Source organism: Siphateles boraxobius, unplaced genomic scaffold (genome assembly GCF_051911475.1).
Source record: "Siphateles boraxobius isolate OS27281-9 unplaced genomic scaffold, OSU_SipBor_1 19, whole genome shotgun sequence".
Lineage (NCBI taxonomy): Eukaryota > Metazoa > Chordata > Actinopteri > Cypriniformes > Leuciscidae > Siphateles > Siphateles boraxobius.
In genome coordinates, this window is record NW_027508799.1 from 23004030 (window position 1) to 23027029 (window position 23000).

General features: G+C 36.3%; 2 protein-coding genes across 6 annotated transcripts; both read right to left on the reverse strand.

The window, feature by feature from the left end:
* Positions 1-405: 405 nt before the first annotated feature.
* itfg2 (integrin alpha FG-GAP repeat containing 2) lies at positions 406-8690 on the reverse strand. The gene is made up of 12 exons (XM_077234346.1): positions 8451-8690; positions 8144-8239; positions 8000-8041; positions 6638-6812; positions 6415-6554; positions 6190-6335; positions 6006-6100; positions 5036-5089; positions 4629-4720; positions 4297-4414; positions 1986-2159; positions 406-554 (listed from the first exon to the last, which is right to left on the reverse strand). The coding sequence occupies exons 1-12, from the start codon at positions 8544-8546 to the stop codon at positions 475-477; spliced, it is 1308 nt and encodes a 435-aa protein (XP_077090461.1). The 5' UTR covers positions 8547-8690; the 3' UTR covers positions 406-474.
* A 2582-nt stretch (positions 8691-11272) lies between these two features.
* Positions 11273-21372, reverse strand: recql (RecQ helicase-like). 5 transcript variants are annotated; one of them, XM_077234350.1, is made up of 16 exons: positions 21256-21372; positions 20384-20434; positions 19738-19956; positions 19358-19537; positions 19154-19260; positions 18867-19065; positions 18625-18791; positions 18458-18533; positions 17933-18081; positions 17732-17849; positions 17123-17261; positions 16131-16222; positions 14701-14917; positions 14496-14622; positions 12927-13066; positions 11273-12544 (listed from the first exon to the last, which is right to left on the reverse strand). In XM_077234350.1, the coding sequence occupies exons 2-15, from the start codon at positions 20397-20399 to the stop codon at positions 12950-12952; spliced, it is 1923 nt and encodes a 640-aa protein (XP_077090465.1). In that variant the 5' UTR covers positions 20400-20434; positions 21256-21372; the 3' UTR covers positions 11273-12544; positions 12927-12949. The 5 variants fall into 5 exon arrangements, with proteins under 5 accessions (XP_077090465.1, XP_077090463.1, XP_077090462.1 ...); XM_077234348.1 differs by lacking the exon at positions 12927-13066 and having other exon boundaries at positions 21256-21344; XM_077234351.1 differs by lacking the exon at positions 11273-12544 and having other exon boundaries at positions 12816-13066.
* Positions 21373-23000: the final 1628 nt, after the last annotated feature.

Sequence of the window (23000 nt, forward strand, 5' to 3'; positions counted from 1 at the left end):
ATATAGATGTTTGTGCTGTTGTTTTCTTATCAGAATGATGTTACTAAAGAACAGGATTTTGTTAGTATGGAATATTACAAAAATAACAAGTGATATTGAATAACTATTATATAGCAAGAAGGTATTTTTTAGTATAGTATTGTATAATAATTATAATATAAAGAGTTTTATATATATATATATATATATATATATATATATATATATATATATATATATATAAATAAATAAATGTTCCATTGAAGGGGCTGGGGTATAAAAATGAGCTGCAATAGGAATGATTCATATATTCCACCAATTTCAATAGAACCTCATCATCAAAAAATAGCTCCAAATGATCAGAAAGGAAACGAATGAACGGACTGAAAAGCAATAGCAGCAAATAACAGGCATAGACACAGAGGAAAACCTTAAAATGTAGTTTTATTAAAAGTCTATTTACAGAAATGAAGATCTGTGTTTGAGAGTTGTGATTCACTCTGTGCCATCTTTCGGTATGTTCTCGTAGAGCACGTCTCCAATGAGTTTCCGAACCGCTACAGTGTCACTGATATCTGTAAGGTGCACAAACAAACAAAACCATATAGTTTTTATTCTTTTATATGGTGATAATTCTCTGCTTTCCTGCAGAATGTAAAACAATGAAGACTGTGTGCAAAAAACAAAAGCTTATTTCAAGCATGCCTGTGTGTGTGTGTGTGTGTGTGTGTGTGTGTGTGTGTGTGTGTGTGTGTGTGTGTGTGTGTATGTGTGTTTGTGTGTTGTGCACAGAAACGGGCCAAAGGCATTGTGTAAATGAATTATAAATTCAAAAATGGGTACGAAAGGAGCCTTTGCTGTTGTCCGAATCCACTTCAAACTCATGTAAGATATTTTGGAAACTAAGAGTGTCAAGAAACGAATTGTGGGAGGTTAGGGGCATCAGAGTTTCAAAAAGCCTTGCTTATTAATTCATGCCTCTAATGCTTTTTTAATATTCTTTTGAATATATTTGCATAAAATAGTCATTTTATATAAAGTAAAATTCAACTAAAACAAACCATTCAATCCCCTAATTGATATTTGATCAACCCTCATCTTTTAAATTTTCCCATTGGGAATTAAAAAGACGTCAGTCATTAACATAAATTTAAAAGCTATTTCTAACAGAAAAGAAAATGACATTTGTTAAATATTCAGTGACATTTATTGGTGAAAGCATCGGCTTTAAAAGCTTCGTTTGGAATAAATCTCCACTTATATCCTACAAACATCCCTAATGGTCTACCAACTATAGCTCTCCATCTTTCATGATTCCTCTCACCTGCAGGAGTTCATGGCGGCTGCGTCCCGTGGCACGGTTTGCTAATCACGCTTTGAAAACCACGTTGTGGGAGCACATCAGACTTAGAGGATGAATAATTAACAGTGGCCCCAGGAAGTCAAGCTGGCTTTTCATTAACAACTGTGCATGTGGCAGGAGTCTGAGTGAGCAGAATGACCTGACCCCCCTTTGGCCCAGTCAAACGCTTTTAAAAACGAAGGCAAATTATGCTGCGTCCCAAGAAACTGAAATGACGGGGTGCAAGAACACGACATCAAGAGTCTCTTCAGCCTCTATAGTGGAATCGGCATGAAAACACTTTCAGAAGAACAGGTTGTTTGCAGGGGTTATTTTTTCACCAGTCCAAACAGAAATATTTTACACCGTAAAAAACTAGATTGGAGTTTAAAGCAATTAAAAAACTTGCATATTGGCCATCATAACTTAATCAGCTAAAACATCTCTAGTTTCAACGATAAAACGCACGTGTTTCATAAATATATTTTGCCATATGCTTTCTTGATGAGTTCTTATTACTCATAATGTAAAGTCATCCTCAGTTATAAATGCATTCAGAAACCTGATCTTGCCTATACATCCAGATGGTGACTGTGGGCAATGTTGAGCTCTACAAACAAACACACACACACACACACACACACAAACACAGACGTCCACTCACCCACTCCCAGTCTGTGAAGCAGGTTTGGATATTCGGGTCTCTCTTCCAGCACACTCAGTAGGTTGGTGGGTTCCATCCTCTCCAGCTCCACTCTCCAGTACACATAGATCTTATGGTTAAAGCTCACATAGACCAGGCAGGGGCTGTTCCTCCCATCCTTACAAGCATATTGACCTAATGGAGGATATAGGAACATGGCAAAGAGGACACATTACAGACTATACACATTACAGACAACAATTGCAAATAATGGATAAAATGGATAGCTAAAATGGAATAAAATGGATAGCTGTTGAACTGGATTGTGATTGGTCAATACGACATTTTAGGCCTATTTAAATACATTATATGGGAACAGTTATGATGTCAAACATCTGCTCATGAAGTTACTGTGCAGCACCCATAGAGACCAACTAGTAACCTTAGTTTACATTTTAGGGACTAGAACTTCTAGCGGAATTGAAGCTCAAATTGAAATTAATTAATAAAATAAAATAAGCAAACAAACAAATAAATAAAATACATTTAATATTATAATATATTTACATATATTTATATTTTAATTCAAAATAAAATAATAAATATATAATGAATGAGTATCCCAGTAACTTGTTGCCTACATTTAATGTGAAGAAAATAAATGTTAAGTTTACACTGTTCCTTTCCAGAAATCACAGAAACATGACAATATAATATAAAACATGAAGTTGATTGTATAGTAGTCCAATTCATTTGAATGGTATTTGAGTTACCACCAGATACTTAAAGTTTAAATAGGCCACAAACCATGGTATCAAATATGTAAATGTATGCAAAGGCTCTGTTTACTATAACTGCTACTATAAAAAAAATCGATCAACACTTCTCAAGCTGATAAGCTTGAATGAATGCTTATTAAATCAAATTACATCTCTGCATTTTTGTTTACACCTTCAAATGGAAATTACTGATCAGGAATTCACTGGTGCTTTATATACAATACCCCAAAATGTTTCACATGGCGTCTGATCTCTTTAGCATTAGAATATGTTATTCTCCAGAGAGAGACCATGTGTGTAAGAGCAGCACCTCTCCTCGACATTCCCATCATACAGCAGACTCACAGAGACAGGGGCTGAATTTTAATGAGCACACACTCCCTCCACATTTGCTCTCTGCATTTTCACCAGATGAAAATGAAGACACAGGTGTATGAGCTGATAAACATTACACGTACTGTGTGAGGCTTTGATGTACATGAGTCAGTGGTCTTTCAATGTCAACATGAATGCAAGTCGTTTTTGTATCACATTTATTTATTTAATCCTCTTAATGCAACAGTTTCAATACTTCACCAATGTGCACTGCGATGAAAGAAAGAGAGAGAAAAAAGGTGATAAAAGGAACAGGAACATGCAAGCAGAAATGGAAGAGACTGGTATAGAAATGACACTATTTCCCACCCTGCAGATCCTTCTACTAACATAAATTAGTATTAAAAGGAAAATAGTCTTATTATCTTTATTAGATAGATAGATAGATAGATAGATAGATAGATAGATAGATAGATAGATAGATAGATAGATAGATAGATAGATAGATAGATAGATAGATAGATAGATAGATTTCTAAATATACGAAATTGTCTCTCATGATTTCAAAATAAAAGTTTAAACCCTTGCTCTGAATTTGCATGTTTTGATGTCCACATGTTTAGAAATTAAAGTGGCTGTAGCATCCTAAGGAAGTGGCCAAATATTAAAGATTGAGTGGACATTTGAATGCAGACCTGGTTTCACAGACAAGGTTAAGATTAAGCCAGGATTAGACCTTTGTTAAATTAGGACATAAATTTGCCTTAGAAAAACATTACTGGTGTGCATCTTGAGACAAAACAAAGGCACTGACATATTTGAAGATAGTTCGTACAAGTTGCTTTCAGTTAAAACACCTCAAACATCATTTTAGTCTGAGACTAGGCTTAAGCCTTGTCTGTGGATCCGTGGGTAAATGTTGTTTGGCCAATATTAAACAAGGATTTGATCATGCTGTAAAGTGTAACAACTACGTTTTTTGTATATGTAAAAAAAAACAAATGAAAAGAATGAGATGTTTTTTAACTACAATAATGAGAATTTGGGAAAAATACGCTTTAAATTTAATTGAAATTAAAATAATATCACAATGGAAAACATTTTCTTAAAGCAAAATATAATATATTTGATGTATAAGATTTTAAAAATATATATATTTAGTGGTGAATGTGTTCCGAACATGTTCTTGACGAAAAATGCTAAGATTCATCGTGATAGAGACTATAAGAGAAGCTCACCCGCACAGAATGCATTCACATTTTCATCAAACTGAAATCGGACCACCATACGCGTATGATCGATGATGTAAGTCTGGCCATCCCAGGCACAGGCCACCACTTCCTCTCTCCCATCACCCTTAACACATGTACAAAAACACACCAAACTCTAATACACATCAGGTAGAGCACTTTTTTGGTGCATTTTCTGGTAGTCAAACATTTATGAAACATGAACATAGAAAGGTTTTAGTATCATTTCTTTGCGATGGTTTGATATTTTATGTGATTCAATTATATATACTGTATATGCACTTAAATAGTTTATGGGGTCACTGTACACCCAGACTTACAGTGACATCCAGCTTCTGGAGGGCAAAAAGCTGGTGGTCCACCTGCACAGACCACAAGAGCTTCTCAGAGCTGTCCATGAGCTTCAGCGTTCCTGGAAGACCACCATTCAACGAAAAACAACAACAACAACAACAACAACAGCTAATGAAAAACAACAACCGCTAACCAATTACATCAATCCACTGCTGTCCAAACAATTATCAATACATTTTTTTTTTAAAAATCAGGTTTGAATTTATACTGTGTAACTGAGGGGCCATGGAGAATAACGTGAAGAACATGCCTGGACTTAAAAAGTCAATCTTTATACACACCTGAGCCCAGAGTGAACAGAGAACACATGTGCTGGGCTCATGTTTTCCCTACTACATCAAATAACCTCTCAGATGACTAATCAGACACTCACCGTCTAGAGTGCAAAGAGCAAACAGGCCATCTTTAGACGAATCATCCTTAGAACCTGCAGAAAACAGAAACAAGTTATGTCATTAGATTTGTTTGTTTGTTAGATTCTGAGAATGATTTGTGATAAGCGATGGACCAATATTACAACAACTTTTATACATGATGATATAATAGCTATAAATACATTTTAATATAAATATACTAATACACATTGTTTAAAATAAACAATTATATAAATACATTTTCATATATATACTAGATTTACAATTATTTTTTGTTTAATAAAATAAGAAAAAATAAATTAAAAATAACCAAATAAAAAAATGAATTTTTTTATTTATTAAAAATAAAAAATATATAATTTTATTATTATTTTAACTACAAAAACATTTTAATATAAATATATTATATACACAATTTTTTGTTTTTTTAAACATTTTATTAAAATAAAAATATTTCTAAAAAGAATCTAAATATTATATGTACACTTTATTATTTTAAATAACATTTATTTATTAAAAATACTTTATTTATAATTTAATTATCATTTTAATGATACTGGCAATAAGCAAAAAATGGCCAATATTAAAATTCTTTATTATATTTTGTAAATAAACTAAAAAATAAAATACTACAAGCTATCAACTGTTTTAAATCCTACAAGTGAATTTAGTAATCATAACATTGTAATAGACAGAGTAACATTTTTTTTTTAAAGATAAAAAAATGTAAGTGTTAGAAAGCAAAAATGAGAATGTACAATCATACATCAAATATCGACCAATACCATTAAATTGATAATTTTTTTGTGGTGGTGAGCCAGTGAACATCTTGGGAGAGCGGGTAAAAATCTGAACTACTAGTGACTTATTGAGTCATACTATACTCTGCCAGCTGCAAATTTTGTAAGGATATGTGTGCTGCATGTGCAGTATTCAATCTAAATGTGTGTGAGCATGCTCTCTTAGTACCTCTGCAAATGCTACCTATCAAATGAGTGGACACGTTCTTGTTATGGATGCGTCCGGAGGTAAGATGAAGGACAACGTCTCTGGAAGAACCCTCCCTGGGTACACACAACACACGCTGAATTACTCTCAAATCAAGCTCTGGATATGTTTTGAATTATTTGGTTCCTCAATGTGATTCTCTCACTTGCTAGATGCCGTGTTTTCATCCCCAGGTCCTGAAGCGCCCTCTTGTGTCCAAGAGCACGTCAGAATAGCATAGCCACAGCCAGGCTGAGACACCATGAGCTCAGGGAGACCTTCTGGACTTGGGTTAACTGAGAGACTGTCAACCTGGTGAAAGCAGATAAAAAGGCTGTAATAGTAATTTGACTTCATGTTGGCTTGACGTTTGGTGCATCTAGTTCAGTACCTGACCCTCCAGAAGCCATTTCTTCAGTAAGACCAGCTGACCAGAGCTCACATCTGAAGCATCAGAAGGTTCCTCCCACCTGAAGGCCCGCACCACCCGGTCCGTGTAGCCAACGACAAGCTCACAGCGCCCGTCTCCATCTTACATGCCACAAACACTTCAATATTCTCATGACTTAAAAAGGTTTAGAAATCTTTGAACATATCATATGCAAACTCCTCACCGATATCACTGATGAGCATGGCTTTGGTATTGGCGGGGATGTGCTGGGTATAACTGGGCTTCTGTTCTTCACCAATCGAGCCGTCCTGCTGACTTGAAGAGTCTGACTTGGCTGCAGAAGCACTGATATCAAACAGGTGAAACCAGCCCTCCGCACCCACTGCCACAACAAAGTTCTGACAGAGCAGAAAAAAAGTCATGTTACAAATGTGAAGCAATGAAAGACTTATATACACAAAATTCGTGATTTTGATTTTATTAAAATGAAAGAACACTAACAAAATGTACCATGGTACGACAATGTTTTTTGAACCATGAATAGTGAATCTGGAGAGCTCATGGCCAAAAAAGGTAAAATAAATAAAAATACAAAATAATTTGTAGAAAGTATAATTAATTGACAAATATTAATTGTTATATATTAAATATCAGATTATGTATTTACCTGGATAAAGTTATAAGGTTTTACTAAAAATCCTTACATGTACAACATAAAAAAAAATTATAATAATATTAATTAGTATATTAAAATTATATATTAAATAATACTGTATTTACTATAAACACACACAGACATATATATATATATATATATATATATATATATATATATATATATAACAATAATATTATTTATACATTAAAAATACTGTATTCTGTTTTATATATATATATATATATATACAGGTGCTGGTCATATAATTAGAATATCATCAAAAAGTTGATTTATTTCAAGAATTCAACTTAACAGGTGAAACTAATATATTATATAGACTCATTACATGCAAAGTGAGATATTTCAAGCCTTTATTTGTTATAATTTTGATGATTATGGCTTACAGTTTATGAAACCCACAAAATTAAAATCCCAGAAAATTAGAATATTACATGAAATCACACAGTAGTTACACAGGAATACCATGGTCATTGAACCACGTTTTGGTTCTTTTGGCAGTGTGGGCAGGTGCAAATCCGATGTAATGAGTCTATATAATATATTAGTTTCACCTGTTAAGTTGAATTCTTGAAATAAATCAACTTTTTGATGATATTCTAATTATATGACCAGCACCTGTATATATATATATATATATATATATATATATATATATGTTTAATTGAAAATTTGCATGTCTACTGGTTACTTTTTAGCATGTTTTTAGTACCTCCGAAGACAAAATCTTGTAGGAAACGGTCGTATATCATGGTTTGTGGACATAGTCCCTAATAGTACCTTTTAATTATCTCGGATTACTATGTAAATACCATGGTACATGAATAAGGTTCAACACCAAGGTATATACCATCTAATACCATCACAGGCACTTTTTTTTCTCTGAAAGACAGAGAAAGATAATCTTACCCTTCCTTTGTTGCAAACATCTCCCACTCCAACACATGTTAACTGTGAATAAAAACAGCTTGATTGATTCAAATACATTCACCGTGGAATCAATCATTATTCAACCATGTACATCCGTAAAGTGAACATGATGATGCTCCTCACCATGCCAACACATGTACGCGTGATCCACGGCTTGCAGTCATCATTTTTATAGATGTACAGCTTCCCACTAGTGTCACCCACCACCAGCTCATTCAACTGCAGAAAAACATCTGGCTTACTTGATACACAGACAACTTAGCTAACGTTACTGTAACAGATACACTAGTAAATATGACAGCGATATAAAACACATAGCCATATGACCTGGCAGATATTATGATACACCGAGTCATAAACTCCTGTCTAATTCTCACACACACACACACACACACACACACACACACACACACACATTTTTGTAACTTACAGAGTCATTATCTGCATCTCCAAGACAGATGGCGTGAGGAAAGAGTGTTCCTGTGAAGTCTAAACTCACGCGCTGCACATAGCTTACCGAACGCATGACCTTTCAACTATACACACTGCAGACTAACGATTAAAATGTATTAAACACCAGTAAAAACACTCATATTTCAGATACACCTTGCATCCAGTACAAACAAATGCACATGATCTGTTTGGGCTTCGTTGTTTCAAAATAAAGGTCCGGTAACTGTAATAAACAAGAGCCCCTCATACATACACTAAATAAATAAATATTTATACAACAATGATGCATTACATTTATCAAAAGTAATAGTAGATTTAATAATGTTACAAAATATTTCTATTTCAAGAATCCTGAAAACAATGTATCACGGTTTCCATAAAAATAAATATTAAAAAACTGTAAAATCCCCTAAAAAGTTTTGCCTTACCACTACAGCAGTTATAATTGCCTGCTTTTCTCCTCAAAGTAAAAAAAAAAAAAAAAAAAAAAAATACTCCAAAAATTATTTAACCAACACCATAAGGTCTAGTCATAATCATCCAAATAAGTTTATTTAACCCTTTGATGCAAAAGCTATGCAAACCCCTTCTAATGCACAACATGGGTCTAAAAAGACCCGTATTCATTTCCTATGTTATTTCAGTCATGGCTGACTGTTTCTTTGCTGAATCTTTAAAATATATCTATTTTATCATTTGTTATTCCAGGTATTCATTAAATATCTTGTTTTTGATTTGATTTTGATAGTATGACTTTATAAACAAACACAGTTTTTGTATTTCTAGATCAATTTTACATACACTGGTCTAAAATGACCCGTATTTATTTCCTATGTTATTTCAGGTGGCTTTAAAAGTTGCAGATTTTAAAATCAAAAAGGCGGGGAAAAAAGGACCCAAAACTCTTAACACATAGAACCATTTCAGCATGAAGGCTTATTCAAGACGATACGGTTCTTAATAGAACTTTTAGTCCGATTACATGTAAATAAGCTTTAAAGGGGCATTCGGCAACTATTTCAACTTAATAGAACCATTTAGAAATCATTTGGATGGTTTAATAACCAGTTCTGGGGCCTCATTTATAAAACTTCGCGTAGGATTTGCGTCAGAAGTGGCGTACAGATGAAACATAGGACGTGCGTACGCACAGAAATATTCGGATTTATAAAACCGTGTGCGCACGCACATCCTACGCAGTTTTCCCTTAATAAATCACAATAAATTCTAAATGTAGCGCAGCTTTTGCGCTTCATGTCACGCCCATAGTTGCCCATAAATAGTCCGTTACACGCCCACAAGTTAATAATATTCATCGATTGCAAAATCATGGCAAACACAGAGAGGAAAACCAAGAAACGTAATTTTACTCAATGTGAAGTAGAAGTTATCGTTGGCGAGGTGGAAAAGAGGAGTAAAATGTTGTTTAGAGGGCACAGTGTGGGCATTACGTTATGTGCTTCATTACGCATTGTGATGGCATCGTGGCATTTTAATACCATCCATTTGATTGCATCTGACAAGCTACAGATGTTATGAGGATGAATTACATAACATGCCAATATTATTGCAGAGCATATTTCACTTTTATTTTTGCAAATATGTGTTAATTTGCATTTCTGTTGTGATCTTCATTTGACTTTGTTTGTTTTACACTGCAGATCGATCAAACAGGTGTTCGTGTAGGCTGTTAATTGTAAGACTTGCTTTGTGAAGTCTTCATGTTATTTATGAGAGGCAGTATTGCAATTTCTTTTACACAACGGTCTAGTTTGACACACTTTCACGTGTATCTTCCATCTGCCGACGGTGTCGCCATTTCTCATTTCACCCGTTTTTGTGCGTACGCCTGGGTCAGAGCTTGCGTGAAGGACCGCACATTTTCCTCGTCAATTTTGCTTTTTATAAATACCAATTATTGCGTAGAGAGCGGCGTACGCCTTCTTTTGTGCGTACGCAACGTTTATAAATGAGGCCCCTGGTGAGAATAGTGACTTTCCCCGCTCCCCCAGCATTCCCAGGCGGAAAACCAACCTTGCAACATGAGAATTAATGTCCCGGTAAGTTGGAAATAGGAAGTCTCGTGAGAAGCGAGAACGAGCGAGAAACACGAACTGAATTACGGCAATTCGACATAAACACATGCGCCGCGCTCAGATAAAGTTGGCCAGCTCCGATAATAACAAATGCACATGAGCAGCGGTAGTAATGTGGAGGAGGGGCCACGAGTGAGTTTTTTTACGACATTATTGTGAAATATACGCCTCACAGCTGTGGGGGGAGCTCGTTGAGAAAACATGCGACAACAAAAGTGAAAATCAGGGAAGAAACAGCTAGAGTTGCTGAGTTCCCCTTTAAAAACTCATCTTTTTTAGTGTAGCTAACATTACCTAGCTAGAATAGAATATGTCAACAGCTAGTTAGCTAATAGTATTGGATATTTTTCTCTTTCTCACAAGTAATTTCTCACTAGGATTTCATGGTCAAGGTACCAATAGCCTAATATTCAAATATTATGTCCAGTTATCTTTTACAAAATATCAATATTTTCTGTGGTTAAAATAAATTAAGACTTGCATGAAATATACAAATGCAGCTGTGTTGAGTTGTGAAATGTGTGGCAGGTGAATATTATTATGTAATACTATAGTAATAGTATTTATGCAGTAAATATGTTCCTACTTTCAAAAATGTGCAAATATAAAAGGTTTCTATATGGGTCATTTTTGACCCATGTATGTAAAATCGATGTAGAAATACAAAAACTGTGTTTGTTTATAAAGTAAGAAAGGAAACATAAATATAAATATTTAATGAATATCTGGAATAACAAATTATAAAATACATAATTTTTTAAAGATTCAGCAAAGAAACACTCAGCCATTAATGAAATAACATAGCAAATGAATACGGGTCATTTTAGACCCGTGTATGTAAAATTGATGTAGAAATACAGAAACTGTGTTAGTTTATAAAGTAAGAAAGGAAACATAAACATAATGATTTGTGGAAATCAATAACAAGATATTTAATGAATACCTGGAAAAACAAATGACAAAATAGATATATTTTAAAGATTCAGCAAAGAAACACTCAGCCATGACTGAAATAACATAAAATGAATACGGGTCTTTTTTGACCCATGTTGTGCATTAGAAGGGTTGTGATACAAAAACAATTTTTATTCAAAAAGTAAGAAAGGAAAAATAAAAATAAGGATTTGTGATGATCAAAAACAAGTTAATGAATATCTATAAAGAATACCTGGAATACTGAATGATTAAATTAATTTATTGTAAAGATATAGAAAATAAAAACTCAGTCAGGTCACTTTAGACCCATGTTGTGCATCAAAGGGTTAACAAAAAGATTATTTACATCTTTTTGAAAGACTATTTACAACTATTGAAAAATATAGGTCAGGTTTACAGAACAGAAAAGGAAACAATTCACTGTATGAGCTTTCTCCTCATACTAACACGAGTCCATAAATTCCTGGCACCTCTGGATATGGTCGTCCTCGAAGGGAAACGGAGGCTTTTGAAGGGCTCCCTCATACAAGTCAGCATCCCAGGCTGGGAGCTTTGCAAGTGCTCTTGAGAAATGTAGTTGATTCTGCTTAACTGTTTGTTATAGTAACTGTGCAGATGGTGTAGTTCCTCCACGGCAGCTGAAGAGATGATAGATAGCTCAGAAGGAGTGCTAATCAAGCTCAGAAGGAGTGCTAATCAGATCTGCTCTCGCTTGGTCTGCAATAGCAGCACGGTTCTGAGTTGTCAGTGGCTTTCGCCTCCTTTTTGGTGATAAAGATTGCTGTACGGGGTCATTTTTAAGACCCTTTTCTTCTTCACTTGCGAGGTTGACCTTGACATCAACCTCAAATACGGAGGTTGGCTTTACATACTCGCTTGCTTCTGAAGCAAGACTTTCAATGTGGTTTTGAGCGAGTCTCTTCTCTAGGTTTTGGTGATTCTTAAAGATTTTAGTTTTGTTATGTCCCTCAATGGCCATATTAGACACATCAATCAATGCGGTCTCTGCTTCCTCTTGTGTATCAACTACTTGATCATCCTGAGGAAAGAGAAGAAATGAGAGTTATTAAAATTAGTAGGTCTGTCTTTAAGATGAATGCAGAGCTATAGTAAGGTTGTTGGCTATGGTTAGCGTCAATTCTACTGTTTATTTTCTCTACAAAACTCCATGCACATCAAAACACCACTTGTGGACACAATAAATGGAAGATTTTAAGAATGTTTTATAGCAAAGAAATGATAAATGAGGTTTGATGTAAACTCTGGGGTGCAATAAACATCATGATAGGTGACACTTGTAAAAACATGAGCGCAAGCAGGAAGAAAAAAAAGAAACTGGTAGATGTTTCCGTCATTAAACGCTTAAATGTTTCTTAGGCAATGTCTACATGCTTTTGAGAATATGGAGTAAGTAACTGTACTTTTGCCGCCTTCTCCTTACGGACTAGGGAAGAGTCTTGACTTTCTTGGCCACTGATTTTTTGTAGTCACTGTCAGCCGGCCTTTTTCCTTCTACTTTGGCACTACTTTTCTCCCCAGCACTTTCTGACACTTTCTTTACCTGTGGGGCGGCACAACAGCTCTTTACCTGTCGGGGTCTTAAAAATCATTTGGATGAGTGGTCACTATAAACTGTAGGAACACAAAAAATAAAAGGGGTTACTGCATGTTCAATGAGGGACCATGTAGCTGAAGTGACACCTCCAACTGAAGAGGTTTCACTCGTGATGGGAAAATGCTTGTATTACATGTTGGGCCACTGTAGATGATCCAATTCCACTATGACTGCTGGGAAAGGGGTGTTTAGAGGGTGGTAAATGCATAAACTGAGAGGAAGTCCAATTTGTTTTTGCATCAACTGGACCACATTTTGTCTTCTGAAATCCTTAAATTTTCTGAGACAATATTCTTCTTAACAAGGCCCATAAATCACATACCACTCAAACTATTCTGATTAGAGAATTTAAGGAGGATACAGTATGATCTATGACACAGCCAACCTAAATTAGAAATAAATAAAGAAATAGAATTTAGAATTTTGCTGCTTGTTCAAATTGAATTAGCAAATTTAAGTGGAAAACCAATAAAACATGTGACAAAATGTTCAAGACTTGCATTAATTTTACTCCGTTAAAATGAGCTAATGCAAGTTAATTCCCGAACATTGTGTCAAACTAATTTCTTAGTTCAATCCACTTAAATTTGTAAAAATGGAAGCTAAATTAAACTGTTTGTGTTGGAACTGCATACATAATGTTTTGTTAACAACTGACTGGGCAGTGGATGTGTAGTTCCCACCATGTATTCCATGGGACTGGATTGGGAGAGTACATTATTAAAATAAATGTTTTGCGTTTTTAAGTAAAGAGAAAGACTTGTTGGTTTAACAAAAACATTTGTTTGAACTAACTTTATTTTAGTTACTAAAATACTGACCTAAACTAATTGGGTGGAAAGATTTAGCTTAATTTGATTGCTAACTATTTGTAGTTTGGTGTTAAAATTACTAAGCTACGCAAACACTTCATGAATGTGTTAGTTACTTGGTAAAAAAGCGTGTTAACTAAGTGAACTGTGATGCTCCCCTCAAACAATATGATGGCATCTACCTGAAACACAATAAGACTGGAAGAGGTACAATATAATAGATAAACAAAAAAGCTCAGTAAATACTACAGAGCAGAGACCAAAGGCCAGATTCAATAAATATAATCTGAAGTTTGATACACAATACTAAATTAAGCAAAAGTCCAATTGAAATGGAGCAAATACAATAAATATTTGTATTACCGTGATGTAGCAAAAAGTAACAAAAGAATTAGAGATGTTTGAAATGAATCTGGCCAATTGTCACCATTGAAAGAGGTTCAGGAAAGTATTAATGAAACAACCATTAGGAAAAGTTTAAATCTAGAATTTGCTAGAAGAAAAACAGCACTACTTGCGTGTGAAATATAAAAAATGCCTGCTGATTTTGTTGACTGTCTTACGGTAGCATGTGACACCACTCTCCTCATCTTCATAGTGATTGAGTGACCGCCGTTCTTCAAGAGAGATGCCTTACGGCCCAACTTCAAGTAGAAGTGGGTTGTGTAGGGAGTGAAGCTAAAGTCCTCACTTATGTATGAAAGAGAAAAGAGTTAGAGAATAAATCTAAAAATGGAAATGAAAATAGTTCATAATCTGTCAAAGTACCTGAAGTAGCCATGCAACAAAAGGTGGATGATAATGGACTCCACTTCTAAACGTGACAAGGACGTGACCTTTATCATTTTTCGCCTCTTAGCGGGCCCTTTGCCCATCCAAGCATCGCAGACTTTCAGAGGGGTCAGTTTTTCATCCATAGAGCCGGCCATTTCTACTACCTCAACAACGTCTCGAGCATGCTGGGTGATGTCCATTGTGATGTAGTCTGAAAAAAGAACCATCACCCATTGCATAATTGGCTTGATTGAGTTAGGGTGCGGTCACATTAGGTTAAATAGTCTGTGCAAATGGTCAATTGTCTATTGTGTAGATCAGAGGTGCCCAGTCCTGCTCCTGGAGATGTACCTTCCTGCAAAGTTTAGCTCCAACCCTGATCAAACACACCTAAACCAGCTGATTAAGATCCTCAGGACCCAGGAGCACTTGATAATTACAGACAGGACTGAGGATGAGGGTTGGATCTTATCTCTGCAGGTAGGTAGATCACCAGGAACAGGATTGGGCACCCCTGGTGTAGGTAAATGAAATCACAGCTCACACAGACGTCACTTTCAAACCAAGCAACTTTCTATTGGTCAACACGGACTACGTTTACATGCAGCCAATTTTCGCGTTATGGTCGGGTTAAGGTCACAATTCGGGTTTCTGAAACATTAGGAATAAGCCGTTTACATGCGTGAGCAGAGAGAGTTACTCCTGTATACATGTAATTGCAATATCCCGATGTAAATGGCGACGCACGGTTAGCGTCTGGACGTTCGGACATCCTTAAGACGCAATATGCGTCATTTCCGATTCTTCTTCCTGTATCCAAAGACAACAACAACAGCAGCAGCACGCGCATAATGAATAGTTCGGGGCAGATAGCGATCGCCTTTGTTTGCGCTTTGGTGCTGGTACTGACCTCGCTCCAAAAGTATGCTGTGCTGCGTCTAGCCATGTTTACTTCCGGTATACTGCACGTGGGTTTTTGTATACGCCGAGAAGTTCCTCTACTCAAAAGACCAAGATTCCTTGCGAATAGAACATGCGCAGAACACAAATCATTATGGGGATATGCCGATACACGTTTAAATGACCAAAAATTTGGGTTAGAAAAGGGGTACCCCAGGTATCATATCCCGGTTTTTAAAATCCGGGATATGAGCATATTCGGGTTTTTGCCGGTGTTTATATGGCTGTGCGTGACCGGGTTATTGCTAATATCCAGGTTTTGAACGGGTTATTGTCTGCATGTAAACGTAGTAACGGTCAATTGGTGTGACTATCTGTCTGAACCCGTTGGGAAATCTTTTGTCCTCAAACGAAATTCCCAATTGTAGGTTGGACTCCTATTGAAATGACTGGATGTCGACAGAGAAAATTCACCAAGCAACGGTAAATGTAAAAGCACATTAAGGTAGGTAAGAAACACTTACCATTGCCGTGACGACAGACGTCGCACATTTGGTTGCACTCTTCATCATTCCAAACTTCGTCAAAATGAATGGCCATCATAGCACGACGACACCTATGCACACACATAAGAGTCTTGTCTTAAAAAAAAAAAAAACATTAATTCCATACAACCCTTAAATCAACAGTCATATAACTGTAACTTCCGGTCTAATCTGATCGATTTTTAAAGGCTGCATTATGTATCGTTCGCTCCCTTCGATATCCTGTGCCATCCATTCTGTGATAGTTGAGCTAAAAAAATAAAGATGACATCTGAACGTTGCGGTTGGTGGTCAGTTTGAGTGTAAATGTATGTTTTATTAAATATTTGTTTGTCTTTCACAAACGCTTGCTCAATTTTGCTGTAGATCATTAAACCATTACGCCTTTTATAAGCAAACGCTGCCTACAAAGTTATTGCCCGATAAGGCAGTGAGGCAACAAGTCAGCTGCCTAATTTTTCCAGACACAACCAAAGTGTGCACTGGGGGAGTGGGGGTCGCCAGGACAGGTGTAAGAAGCACTGATAAAACTAACAGGCCACATGGAGTTAACATATGAGGCATTAGTAATGGGTTGTTAAACGCGTCTGTCACATGATAAAGGATCGAAAGACTCGGGAGGTGAACTAATCATGCGTTTCATAATTTATCTTTGGCTGCATTAATTCCTCGTTTGGAACATGCTAAAAGATGTGCCTGTGAATGTGTACAGGGAATTTGGAATTTAACATTTTAAAAACTCAAGTTCAAATTAATGAAATTACTTGAATAAAGGTTAGTTCATTTTGCTGAACGAGAGGAAACAAAAGAGTTAAATAATCTGATGTTCCTGTCACTATAAACCATATAGAGTAACACTGAAAAGAAGAGAAAACATAACAATGTTTCACAAACTGAAAAATCTAAATTTAGAAACCAAAACCAGGAGCCAAGTCATTGGTATTCTGAATATCCTGTGTATTTTGACTCACCTGTCCACATTTTGGCAATATGCTATCATATTCTGTAGCTTCTGCTGCCCAGTATTCTCCATCACAACCATTGCGCTTATTCTGAAGATATCCATAAACCCAAAGAACACAATACAATCTGCTGGGCCATCATCCCTTCCTGGAAAAATTAAATAAGAAAAAGTAAAGAAAAAAGTCAAGATGTAACAGAAGTAGCAACAGACCCTTTCTTTCGAATGTTGACACGTCTGAGTGAAACAGATTATCACAAAAGAAAAAATATAAGGCATGAACTTCATTGGCATCCATCAGTTGTTGATTGGATGAAGGCAGATCTAAATTAGACATTGCAGTTGGCTAACCCTGACTCTAAGAAAGTCAGAAAGATTTAAGCAGACAAAGTCATATGACGTACGTGACCAGACAGTAGTCTGTTATTTTACAGCAAGATTGAGCTATGACATTTTGATAAAAAAAATTACGAGCTCAAAAAACATTTGCATGGATGATTGATTTACAATAAGACCAATAAAAGAAAAACGTTTAGAAAAAGACAGGGTGAATTTCCATCTTGAAGTTCATCTTGTGTGAAAGAAAACGATAACATCAAAGTATCAGGATGATGCCTACCTGCACGTCCACTCTCTTGATAATAATTTTCAATAGATTTGCTGATGGTGTGATGGATAACAAATCGCACATCAGCCTTGTCAATGCCCATTCCAAAAGCCACAGTGGCCACGACCACCTGTACAGACACAAAAATAAGATGACATGAGGGAACATTAAAAAAAAAACAGGCGACAACAACAGCAACTCTGTAGGTGCAACCTGGATCTTCTTGGAGGACCACCGTTGATGCACCAGAGATTTATCTGAAGGCTCCATGTTGGCGTGGTACGCCTGAGCAAGAATATCCCTCTTCTGCAGGTCTGTAGCCACAACTTCTGCATCCTTTTGGGAGAACACATACACGATTCCTGCAAATACAACATGTTGTATTTTGTTTTTATTAAGTAGTTTTTGAATAAATAGTGAATAATTTGCAGAGCATAAAGGCCCGTTCACAACAATTATAAAAACATAAAGCACAACGCACAATAAAGATATGTTTATTTTAAGCACAAACTGCAGTTATACCAACTGCCACTTTAAATTCTCAAGCTCTGATTAGTTGTCAATGTTTGTATTGTTCATCAAGCTAGAAAAAAATGGTTTTGAAAGTGATTCCAAAGATATTTTTCCTGTGTCGTCATCAATACAGCTGTGATTCTCATCGAATTAGAACAATTATTAAAACATTTTATCCTTGGTGTGAAGGGCCATTTACTCTTCATAGCAATTGAATTGATTTACCTGACTGGTTTTTGTATCTTCCCCTGATCAATGCTGCAATTTGGTCGGTACAGTCTATGTTATCTTTAAAACGAACCTGTAGAAGTGAGATGACAATTTACTCTGATCTGCTTATTCGGCACTCTTCTAGCAGTGACATCAAGAGAAGAATGCAATTATTTGCATACCTCGTAGTAAAGGTTTGGTCTGTTGAATGGTGCTGTCAGAGTGATGGGTTCCTGAACACATAGTATCTTCTGGCAATCTTTAAGAACGTTGCTGGTTGCGGTGGCAGTCAGTCCGACCAATGGGACATTGGGGAACTGGCGCTTTAGGATACCCAGGAGCTTGTAATCTAAGAAAAGGAATTAAGTACAAATTAAATGATGGGTTAGAAGCTTTACTCTGCCTGGATGATGAAAAACCTTACCTGGTCTGAAGTCATGCCCCCACTGACTGCAGCAGTGAACTTCATCCACAGCGATGCGTGCCAGCAGACCCAAGTTATAGGCCTTTTCGAGTTTGGACATCAGTAGTTTGCTCTTGGCAATTTTCTCTGGGGTTACATATAGCAACTTGAAGGGGCTGTTTTTATCTATCATCCCTGCCAGGACCTGCTTAGAGTCCTCCTGCAGATGCACATGAATATCAGCACCTGAACGTGAATCAAAACTGTACATCTACGGAGATGTACAAAGTACATCTGTCATACTGTACCTTTGTACTGGAGGCATTAAGAGTTACCGCCGAGACATTATTGGACTTCAGAGACATCAGCTGATCCTCCATCAGAGACACCAGCGGGGCGATAACTAACGTAAAACCTGGAAAATGCGACCACACAAAGACATGCACAGGAATTCACATCAAAGCATTCAAAATAGGTTCTTCCTCTACCAAAATGTCTATGAAAGCACAAACCCTTAGAGCAGAGAGCTGGAAGTTGGTAACACAGGCTTTTCCCTCTTCCAGTGGGCATTACCAGGAAAATGTCTTTCCCTGACATGCTAAGGTTGATGACCGCCTGTTGCAGGGGACGAAATTTGGAGAGCTGGAACACACTACACAGCTTCGCCTGAACTTCTTTAGACCATGAGAAATCTGATGACAAACAAAAATAATGTAGATAACCCATTACATCTCTGCAGTTTAACTTGTAAAACAGAGCATTTAACATGAAATAATATGTGGCTGGACTGATTTTGATTAAATGAAAACGGTCCCTTTTAGTTTAAAGCTGCTTTGGAACAATAGGTATGTATTAGCACTGTAAATAAAATTTATTTGAAAATGAGCAATACCTGACTCCTCATAGTGCTGTAGGTCCTGTTTGCTGAATGAGGGTTTAGGAGTTTTGCTGGATCCAGAGGGCTGTGCCGAGCTGCAGGCTCCCTCCAGGATCTTTAGGAGTTTGTTTTTCCTGTTGTTCAGCTTTGTCTGTTTCTCCAGCAGCTCAGAGATCTGCAGTTCCACAATCTCCAACTCTGCTTCCACTGAGTCCAGTTCTGCTTGAGCGTCATCTGCAAAGAAAAGGACTTTCTTTAGTCTCAGTCTCGAAGATACTAAACTTGTACGCATTTATTAAGGAGCGTGTACGCTATGCTCGTCCATGCACTCGTTTTCTACACAACACACAAGCCCTAAGCAGTTGTTCCAGGATTCCAGGAAGGACTGTTGCATAATTCCCAGTGTCTCTCACCTCTGCATCTCTAATTAGCCAAGCTTCACAGAGAGATATAATGATGAACGTCACACCAGTATGCTTACCTGCCTCACTCCTCAAGGGAATAAGACACATCCAGACGGTCTAATTCGTCCACTCACAGGCACACTTTTCACACACACACACACACACACACACACACACACACACACACACACACACACACACACATATATATATGACATATATGAGCATATATAATGCAGAAGACAAGAGATACTTACCAATACTATTTGCCATTTTATACAGTTCTTCAAAAGCACTGAGTATGATGACTGTAAGAGAGGGTTAATTAGTGTTTTTTACATAGTTTGACAGTAGAAAATCTAAATAAAAAAGATTTGTTCACTGGAAACTTTTCATTCTGTCCCCGTGAACCGGAAGTTGCAAACGACTTTTCTCCAGTGTTGTGACGTATTTCCAAGTGAAACGGAATATTGAACAGAGGGCAGGGTTTTACTTTAGCGGTCCTCCTCTCCATTTCTGCTCATTGCATAGATGTGCTCATAGCAGACTAACGGTTTGAGGGGAGTGGTAAAGCGTTTTCAACCCAAGCCGTCAAACTGACGTCATCAGATTTTGATTAAAGATTACCACGACAAAAAAAAAAAAAAAATCTGTGTATTAACTTGAACAGATTAATTGTTCACCACAAGACTAGTAATATGCGCTAACAAAGTCAATAGGGTCAATTTTGATTTCATGTCGACTTATAAACAAACAAACCAAATTTAGTGTATTTTTCTTCTCAAATAAATGTGGTTTAAAGGATGTTTACAAATGTTTTACTGATAAACAAGATTAAAATTATGATTATTAAAAAAACTCAAAAAAATCTAGTCTTTGAACAAAATATTAGACAATTAACGTTAGACCTGCCAACCATTTTACACAGACCACCTTCACCATTATTAAACTATTTTGCATGACGCTTGTATGATTATTAGTGTTGCATTGGATAATAGATCTGAGCAATGAAATACACGTCATATTTTTGTACGACAAAACGTGTTCAGAAGCGCGCCATGTACAACAGATTTTATATTTATGATGAATAATACATCAACTGTATGAAAACGCATTTCTTCTTACTCACCGCTGAGTGATCATAAGTCTGCTTCCTTTCACTTTCTCTTGTTTGCACCAGATGAAGTCCTCGTTGCCCCAAGCGACCCTTAATCGTGAAACTGACCAATCACGGACATGGAAATACAAGAGTTCACTTCAGACGAGACAAGAGTCTTGTGCAAAAGAAAAATAAACCTACTGTTGTCCTATCACAAATACTGATTAAACTAAATGTAGTTATTTATGCATTTCAATGATGATTTTCTGGGGGTAGTACAATGGTTTTATGAAATAAATGTATTACAAATTATACACACCTTCAACACTTGGAGACCAGGAAGTGGGTTTTATTTTTCATAATAAAAGTCAATAAAATATTTGGTGCTGTGGACTGTAGACATTAAAATCCTGAAAACACTAAACACACTTCAACATTCTTTTTACATGCGCACTAGTTTATTTAATTGGTTTACCAGCAATGTCAAACAGTGGATGCTGTGGATACAGAATTCTATTAGAATTCTCAGCATTTCCACTGGTTTGACCTCTATCATATGGTGATAATAGCATTGCATGCTTCACGTCATGTTATCATTGGTCTTCCACTATTTGCTCGTTTTGATATCGAAAACTGGACCTGAGTGAGCAAGAGTGCCATTAAAGGGTAACTAAACACTAAAACAACTTTTTTTTAGTTAATGGTCTGTAAGAATGGAGCTTCATAAATGCTGTTCATTGATTCTATAGTTCATTTTTTGACATTTGCGTTTAAAGCAGCACTATCAACTATCAACTATCAAGCAGCAGTTTTTTTTTTATCTTAACTGAACAGCTTCGGAGTTATTGGAATGGTTATATGACTCTTTTCGGGTTGAATGGTGGTCGTCTCGCCCCCCTCTGGTGCCTGTGAGCGGAAAAAACGCACTTGCACCTTTGGGCCGGCGGACCGCAGTCAGTTTCCAGAATGGCGAAAAAAACGAAGAAAGCGCGGTCGGAAGAGTCTAGAAAAAGGTAATGAGAATCTGACAGCACGAGGAACCGGACAAGAATCCGCTGGGCTCTGCCTACTTTTCCAGCATTTTTCAAATATTGCCAGTGGGTGGAGTCAGGCTCTGACCAGGGGTTTAGTTACCCTTTAATCATCATCATCCTCACTATTATCAACTTTAAAGTAAGGCGTATAATAACATATGCAAACTCTTTAACAGGTTACATATTTCCTTTTCTTGTATAGGCTATATTCCAGTGAACCTTTACAGAGGGTTTTGTATCTAAAAGCTCAGTGTGATAAGCAATAGCTAGACAGCTAGACAAAACTGAAGTTCTTGCATAGTATAACGAGCAGTCAGTGTCAACAAAAAAAGTAGATTTTTTTTGTATGTAACACACAATGTATATCACACAATGACAAAAAAAAGAGGTTTCCATTTGGTTGTATTGGCCAGGTTTTGAAGAATGAATTGTTTAAAAAATGAATGTTTTGAGTGAGTTACTACTGCAATTTATGAGTTACTGTCAGTCGCATTTTAGAGAATGTTAAGGCTGTTTAAAAAAAATTAAGCCAAGGCAACTGAGGATAAACGAATTAAGTCATGCCAATGTGTTTTACTAACACAATTAATCATCTTAATAATCATCTTCAGTAGTCCTATATGTCGCAGGAATTCTGGAACCCAATGTTTTCCATAATTTGTAATATTTGCAACTTGTTTGAACTATCACAGTTTTAAACATTTAATTTAAAATTTTCGTTGATGAAAATTCAGCTGCAAT

Bases quoted from the DNA above. Each gene is read 5' to 3' on its own strand.
- recql (XM_077234348.1), bottom strand. The intron at 19,066-19,153 runs GTACAGTATGAC...GTGCATCTGCAG, and splicing joins TTAATGCCTCCAGTACAAAG to GAGGACTCTAAGCAGGTCCT. The intron at 16,223-17,122 runs GTGAGTCAAAAT...GTGTGTGCATAG, and splicing joins TATTGCCAAAATGTGGACAG to GTGTCGTCGTGCTATGATGG.
- itfg2 (XM_077234346.1), bottom strand. From the start codon at position 8,546: ATGCGTTCGGTAAGCTATGTGCAGCGCGTGAGTTTAGACTTCACAGGA. The intron at 4,415-4,628 runs GTAAGTCTGGGT...ACATGTGTTAAG, and splicing joins TCCAGAAGCTGGATGTCACT to GGTGATGGGAGAGAGGAAGT. The intron at 2,160-4,296 runs GTGAGCTTCTCT...ATCCTCCATTAG, and splicing joins TGTGAATGCATTCTGTGCGG to GTCAATATGCTTGTAAGGAT.